Source organism: Vicia villosa, linkage group LG4 (assembly GCF_029867415.1).
Source record: "Vicia villosa cultivar HV-30 ecotype Madison, WI linkage group LG4, Vvil1.0, whole genome shotgun sequence".
Taxonomy (NCBI): domain Eukaryota; kingdom Viridiplantae; phylum Streptophyta; class Magnoliopsida; order Fabales; family Fabaceae; genus Vicia; species Vicia villosa.
Window position 1 is genome coordinate 177,715,262 of NC_081183.1, and position 8,279 is coordinate 177,723,540.

The following is an 8,279-nucleotide window of genomic DNA, read 5'->3' on the forward strand; positions in this document are numbered from 1 at the left end:
TGGGAAAATTAAGGAGTGCATATCCAAATTTTAAAAACGTTCTTTTAAACCTTTAGAGACAAGTGTTGGATCTCGCACAATCCTACAACATGTATGTCACATGATGGAAATTTACATGAGAGTGAGACGGTTGTGAGTAACGAGATTCAGTGAATGTCAAAATAACTTTTCCAGCAACAAGAGTAGAGAGAAGGTGTTCATTCAACGTCGCCATTACTCATATGCACATCCTGGATGAAGTTTAAATTAATCACTCAACTTGCAGATGTCAACGAACTTCTGTACTGCATTATGGTACTGGGTTCCCTGCATATAGGACAGACACAGCACGTTCATGTTAGAAAATTGTCTATAGTAACTCCATATATCTGCCATCTAGAATACCATAATAATAATGCGGAGAAGAAGAAATTTATTTTCTTGTCCCTCTTTCCCAGTCAAACAAATAACTTCAAAAGATACAATGTCAACCATAAATGAGAGAAGAGAATTTGTTTGGCTTACCAGAAGAAAAAAAATTATAATAATTGGCTTGAGTCTGTTTAGATTAAGGAAGTGTTTGGAAGAGCTTATTTGAATTTATCATATGACATTAACACTTATATAAGACAATAGATAAGGCAATGGTAAATAGCAGCTTGCAAACAGACTGAACTGGTAAGAATTACCTCCCAATAAAGTTGGTTACAGTCCTTACACTGCCAAAACTCTAAATTCTTGTTAAATAAGCAACTTGGAATCTTTTGGAAACCCTTTGCAGCTTCAATAGCCTCTTCAGTTGAAAGTGGCTTTTGAATAAATTGTCCATTGCATTTTGTGCATCTTGACATTAGCTGACCCTCGCTAATATTTAGTTGAAAGGTTTCAATAATCTGAAACACACCATAATTTTAGCTTTGTGACACTAAGGCATCAGTTTCTCAAGCAAGATATGGTTTTAAAAAAATCTATCCACCATGCAAATATTGAACTAAGGAGGAAAGTAACTTTTTAACTAGAAATCTAAGTAGAAACAAACTGTCCAAATGGATTAAACTTCAAAATTCATGAGCTCAATTCTAGCCCATTATGAGCATTTACCATATTCACATTATTTATAGAAGTTCACGCTCTAAACCTAGACAGGAGTTCCTTAAAAGATAAATGTGTTGTACTATTTAACTTTACTTTCATAGAAATGTATATTAACAATTTCTTTTTGGTCCCAATATCTAACAGTCAAGGCTTTCATCAGTTTTTTGAGGCCATTTATAGGTTAGCTACGGTTCAACCACGAAACAATTAATATGGGTCAAGGCTGACTTAAGTTTTTTGAGGCCCTGTGTAGGTTTTTTACGGTTCAACCATGAAAAAAATTTAATATGGACTCTATTTAACTACGGTTTAACCGTGACAAATATTTTATGAGGCCCTATTTAGCCACAATTTAACCGTGAAAAACTTTGGGCCCTGTGCGGTAGCCCGCTTTGCATGCCCTAAAAAAGGCAGCCCTTCTTATTTCCAAGTAGATAACTAGAGCAACAGTACCTCAAGTAGTTGTTCATTTTTTAGAAGACCCTTCACTTTATATATTTGACAGTCATGTCTTAGCAACTTTGCATCCCGTGTCAAAAGCACTCTTTTCTCTTTTTGTGCTTGTGTTATTAACTCCCTGCATATAATGAAAATAATTTCAATCGACGGGAAAAGGAAAATAGAATTAAATCAGCTGCCAGACAAATAATAATCACACAAAAATCAACTATTAGAAAGTCATAACATCAGAAGAATACCCTATTACCTTGGTTCAGGCTTCTTTGAATTAGGAACTGCAGCATCTATCCCAACACAACGTAAATGTTTTGCCAAGCCTTCAACCTGAGTAAAATTCCTTACCCAATTCATGCTCACATTTTAATTTCATAAACACACTACTAATCAAATCATTCATTACAATAAAATTGATTATTCTTTTTTTGACAAAAAACTTTATGTTCCTTTTGGGATGACACATTTCAACAAAATATTCATTACACCAAAATCAAAAAATTGACACCAATGATTATGAATATGGGTCATATATTATGTGCTCAAGAGTGATTGGAACTTAACTATATCTGCAATAAACCTATCAAAGGTTAAATAAAGGAAATATCAAATGTTCATAAAAATTGAAAAAAGGGGACATCAGATCGTCATAATTAAATTTAAGATGCTTACCATAACATCACAGAGGAACTTTGGATATCCATCTCCCCCAACTAATGGATCCCAAGGTGCAGTACCTTGCCACTCATCAAAGTTCTCTATATGTTTTTCTCTGGAAACCCCATTAATTGGCAACTGTTTCTTTCGTTTCTTTTTTGAGGTCTTCGGCTCTCTGTCCGACTCCTTTAGCAAAATCCTATCACCGTGTTTTTTGACAATTTTCAACAAAAATGCATCCATTGGCTTAGTATCACAGGATGACTTTTTAATCACTTCTTCTGCCGAAGGCAGCACCTGAACAACACCAGAACTAGCAGTGGCTTGGACAATTGCTAAAGCTTCACAAAATTGTGTACTAAGAACTTTATCACTCGTATCGTGCTTCTTGAAAAGCTCTTTCAACCCATGATTTGCACTTGAAATAGACAATTTGTTGGTCTTGAGATCCAACTCTCCTGCAGTAAAGAATTAATAAAATCTGATTACCGACAATTCTATGTATACATCCCAAGTGAATGTATAGAGAATATATCAAATTTTAATTTGAAACTATATATATAGGGAATGAATGAATGTATACTGCGATCTAAAAGTAAGATTATATACATGCATGCTTATATTCAAGTGGGTAAAGTTGAGACTGAAAGCTGAAGAATGAAAACAGCTGAACAGCTTTGAAGGATTATTGGAACTACATATGAATCAAATCATATTATAAAGATCAATCTTCTATTTATATATGTTGTCTTTACAAGTGATGCAAAATACTAAGATGTATAGTTGGCAAACTCTCACAAGAAATCAATTTATCTTTTATCTTATTTTTGTATTTCTCCACCATTTTATTTAACAAACAACTATTGAAAGGATTGCTTTGACAATGCACTTTGTTGTAATCTGCTACTATTGTACAAATAAGATTGTGATTAATCGAGTAAGACACAAATGGAAAATTCCAAAGATGACCCATATAAGTTTTATTTTCATTTTTGACATGGAACTCAAGTGGATTGTCGTGTAGCAAAAACACTTAAGTTCCAGTTATAAGAATTAACCATGTATCTTTTCCGCATCACGGTAGATTGCTATATATCCTTTTTCCCAGTGCCATATTGATCTATTTCTTCTGATGGGGTTTATGTTGAATGTTCAGTGACCAGTCAAATTTATCAATACTTTTTGAAAAATAGAATGTTGACAATGCTGTGAGTGAAACTCCTACACTACACGTAACTTTTTTTAAACTAGAGGAAACAAATATCTGATCAATCAATGCAGCAAAGTTTCAAATGTTGAAAGGAAAGAAACATGTATAACACAATGAGAGGTTTAAAGTTTGTCCAGAGATTGTGGTATGAAACTTTCAGTAAAAAAAACCTTCTTCAGCAACCTTTGCCTGAAAGACCTTAAATATTCCAAGCAAGCAATGAGCATCCGTAGCTGCATATGTCATCTGCTCTTCTGTAAGAGGACGTTGTGACCAATCACTACATTGGAGCTCCTAAAGCAAATATAAGTTCAGTTAACACTTAATAGTAACTGAAAATTCCAACTGGCTGAGCCTTTGGAATCTGAAATTCCAACAGAACAAAACACACTCGTCGGCATATTATATAAGAGGTCCCATTTATGTCCTATAATAGATCATAGAGATGCTGTGCTTCTACCTTTCTACTAACATACAATAGTCTAAACAACAACAACCAACCAAGCCTTATTCTTCTACTATATTAAGTTGAATCCTGTTGTTCCTATCTAAATCTCAGTAAACATAACAATCTGTAACTTTCAAAATCACTTTGCAAAAGCTAAGATACTCGGATAAATATAATCCTGCAAATATGACAATGTCTTTTTATCATAAGGAAAGTATATAAATGAAAATCTAATCACATATTGTATGATGGACCTGTCAATTCTAAGTTCTAGCTGAAAACATCTTCCAAAAGATTAGGTTCTCATAGAATTCACATGTTGGTAACTTCAATATTCTTAGGATAGTGATGGTAATAATTAAAGAGTCTAACTAAATTTAATACAACATCAAATTACAAAGTACAAAAACAATGATTCTAATAGAATACTCATTTGATTTACAGAAGATAATTTCACACAATGATTCATCTAGCTTAATCACAAATTTCTGAACATAGTACACACACATCCACAAAGTTGAATTGAATGGCTTATTAAATAAACAAACCTTAGATAATGAAATCCCCAACACTTCTCCACAAATAGTTGACAAACTCTTATTTTGCTTAGATACACTTCTTCCATGTTTCTTAAACTGAAGATGATTATACACACTTGTAATATCCAAATACGGTTCAACCTATCCACAATCCACCACAAACACAAATCATCACAACAAAAAATGCACACGTATAAGCATATTTTATCGTCATAAAACTTTTTCCAAAAATCTTATACTATTTTTCATCACAAACAGATTCGAATTCTACCTTGTCAAAACCAGGATTGCATCCCTGAGAACAGAAAGTGGATGACAAATACACTAAATCTTGCTTGAATCTGAATCCTAGCTTCAAGATATCAGCGGAAACCAGCATTTCTCGGAGAGGCTCCCATAGCGAAGAGAGAGGAATCGCGAGAAGGTCCAGAAGGAAAACTACCGAGTCGTCACCGAGTTGGCACGCGATTTGGAGTACTGACACGGTGGGAAACGACTTTTGCTGAGTACGAACGGGTTTCCACTCGGCGTCGAGTCCGACGAGGGAGGTTTGAGTTAAGGACCGAGTCAGGTGAGTGAACTCGGGTGAGTCGGTGGCGGTAACTAGGTGGATTTCAAGAGGTTTCTGGTTTTGTGGATCCATTTTGAAGAGAAAGAGAAGAACGAAAGTTTGTTTGTAAAAAAACGGAATTGCTACTTTACACCCTATACTTACTCTTGCACCCGACTATCACTCTTTTTTTCAAAGGCCCAACTAAAAGCCCAAAGAAATCAGCCCACAAATTTAAAAGGCCCAAACAGAAAATGGCGCCACTCAAAACGTTCCCGCTAAAAACAAAACAAAATAACGCGCGAAAAAGCATGTCCAATTCTTCTTAATTAATTAATTAATTTAATCAATTAATAATTAATAATATTAAATAACCCTCTTCCTCTTCTCATTTTTCATTTCTCATTTCTCAGTAAACACTCACGCGCTCATTCTCGAAAACCCAAATCTCATGGCTTCGTCTTCTTCACCAACAACAACATTGAGCCGGCGAAGAACACAAGCTCCGATTCCAGCTCCGAAGAAACTCTCCAACTTCGACGACGTCGTTTGCCAGAAATGCAGCTCCGGCAAATCCCCAACCAAGTTGCTCCTCTGCGACAAATGCGACAAAGGCTATCATATCTTCTGCCTCTCACCAATCCTTGCTAAAGTTCCCAAATCTTCGTGGTTCTGTCCCTCTTGCTCCCAATCCACCTCCAACAACCCTAAATGTATATTCATTCTCTCAATTATAACCCTAGATTTATTAGATTTTAATTTTATATTTATATATTTATTGAGTTAGGTTATTTATTTATTTAATTTCATAGATTTTATTAATATGTTGTTTGGAAATGCAGCTTTTCCTCTTGTACAGACGAAGATTATTGATTTCTTCAAAATCCAACGGTCTTCTGAAGCATCTCAGATTTTGAACCAAGGTGAGTTGAATATTAATCTTATTCAATTGATAGTATAATTGTGATATCAGTTTTAGAAATTTTGATTTGGATGGATTATTGATTTGGTTTTTGATGATTGAATTTTTTTTGGTTTGATTTTGGGGGTTTTTAGATTTAAAGAAGAAGAGAAAGAGGGGTAGTGGTTTGGTGGTTTCAAAGAAGAAGAGGAAGCTGTTGGCGTTTACTCCGAGTGATGATTCCAAGAGGAGATTAGTACAGATGGCTTCGTTGGCAACTGCGTTGACTGCAACTAAAACGGATTTCAGTAATGAGCTTACTTATATGCCTGGAATGGCACCTAGGGATGCTAATTCTCCTTCTCTTGAACATGGTGGAATGCAGGTAAATTAAGGCAATTATTTAGGTCTGTTACACAATCACAGATTCCCCGTCCCACTTATATGCATACATTGGTTGTAGTTTAGGATAATTGAATGTAATAGTAAGTATAGGGAAAATATACAGGACATGGCTTCAATTTAATTGTTGAGCTGGATAGTTAGTTAGGATTTAATTGCTTAATAAGCAAGTATCTCGCTGTGGATGTTGATTATTGTGGATGTTGATTATTGTGGATGTTGATTATTTGTTACACTTTGTATAATTGTCATGATACTTTTTTATTACTATCATGATCTTAAATCTCAAAGTTATTCTAGAATTCTAGAATGTTTCAGAAAATATAGATTGCTTATTTTTGGCATTACTATAATTTTTTTTCTTGCTATTCTTATATGCATTTGAAATTGATGCAAGATTGTATATTTTTTATCAGGTAATGTCTAAAGAAGACATTGAGACTCTTAACTTGTGCAGAAGTATGATGGAAAGAGGAGAATGTCCACCCCTCATGGTTATTTTTGATCCTGTAGAAGGGTAAGTACTTATGCATCATAAGCTACCATAATCTCTTTCTTCTTTTGCTCTTTGTTATTGACTTTTATTTTCTTCATTTGCAGCTTCACTGTAGAAGCAGACAAATCTATCAAAGATTTGACAATAATAACAGAATATGTTGGCGATGTAGATTTTCTAAAGAATCGGGAATATGATGATGGGGATAGCATTATGACACTTCTTTTCGCTTCTGATCCTTCACAATCGCTGGTCATCTGCCCAGATAAACGCAGCAACATAGCACGATTTGTTAATGGCATCAACAATCACACACCGTATGTTGCATTTCTAAATTTTATTCTATGCATATGACTCAGGGTAGGCAATTGATGATTAATAGTGTTAATAATGGCAGCAGAGTTATATTTACCTCGCCCTACTGAACTTTATCAGTTCATTACATATTTTCCTGAAATGAATTTAATGCATATAGCTGTAATATTCAATTGGCCTTTTTTTGCAATGCCAAGATGATTGATTACTTTCAACTTAAAGAGTAACATTTTATATTCAACTGTATTATTGAAATAACTACTAACGAAGCTTCTTGTTCCCATGCAGTGAAGGAAAAAAGAAGCAGAACTTGAAATGTGTGAGATTTAATGTGGATGGTGAATGTCGGGTCCTTTTAGTTGCTATTAGAGATATAGCTAAGGGGGAAAGACTGTACTATGACTACAATGGATATGAACATGAATATCCAACTGAACACTTTGTCTAACCGCAGTTTGTCCGTGATATAGAGCCTACAATAGGAAGGAAATAATAGCTTGAACAGGGAATTGTTAACTTCATATCTGAATTTATTAGTTGATTCAACCTGTACCTTTGCCATTGATAGCTAGACAAGAACTAAGAATTGGAACTTCAAAACAAGTTTTTTGCCCATGTGTTGGGCATTTGTGTCATTAGACTACCTTGTGGACATGTACTGCTTGGAGAATTCTTGTAACTTATGATTTTTGTCTATTAATTTATTACTTGATTCAACTTGTACCTTTGGCATTAATAGCTAGAAAGAACTTGAACTTTTAAGGGGTTGATTTGTCCATCTGTTGGGCATATATCTCAGTAGATACCTTGTAGACATGAAAATGCTTTGGCAATTCTTATCGACCTCCTATGGCACCAAATGGGTATTTTTGTCTATTAATCATTTAAGCCTAATCTAATTTTGATTTGCAGTGCAAGTAGGTGCAGTTTGAATTTCCTATTAAGGACAAATTAACTTTTAATGTAAAATGGTTCTAAAATGATTTTTGAGTAATAAAAGAATATAAGGATTAAAATGATTAATTATGTCCCCACTGCCAGACATATCTCCTCAACTTAGGTTGGCAGTTTGGGTAAATATTTAAAAAACAGTGCGGTTATGTAAAGGTTTTTGTGATTTTGGCTGGTATATGTGTGATTGCGGTCGTCGAGGTGTGAACTTACCATAATTTGTTCTTTAATATAAATACGGTGATAACGTATTGGTATTGATATTTGTAGAAACCATTTTTTT

At 34.4% G+C, this 8,279-nt stretch overlaps 2 protein-coding genes across 2 annotated transcripts; one reads left to right on the plus strand and one right to left on the minus strand.

The window, feature by feature from the left end:
- LOC131596132 (uncharacterized) lies at positions 1-5,062 on the minus strand. Its single transcript, XM_058868705.1, has 8 exons — positions 4,653-5,062; positions 4,391-4,522; positions 3,565-3,688; positions 2,200-2,642; positions 1,781-1,857; positions 1,528-1,651; positions 669-872; positions 1-306 (listed from the first exon to the last, which is right to left on the minus strand). Exons 1-8 carry the CDS (start codon positions 5,022-5,024, stop codon positions 247-249), a joined length of 1,536 nt encoding a protein of 511 aa, XP_058724688.1. The 5' UTR covers positions 5,025-5,062; the 3' UTR covers positions 1-246.
- A 283-nt stretch (positions 5,063-5,345) lies between these two features.
- LOC131600405 (histone-lysine N-methyltransferase ATXR6) lies at positions 5,346-7,724 on the plus strand. Its single transcript, XM_058872571.1, has 6 exons — positions 5,346-5,644; positions 5,774-5,854; positions 5,988-6,217; positions 6,651-6,751; positions 6,835-7,047; positions 7,334-7,724. Exons 1-6 carry the CDS (start codon positions 5,383-5,385, stop codon positions 7,491-7,493), a joined length of 1,047 nt encoding a protein of 348 aa, XP_058728554.1. The 5' UTR covers positions 5,346-5,382; the 3' UTR covers positions 7,494-7,724.
- The last annotated feature ends 555 nt before the right edge of the window (positions 7,725-8,279 follow it).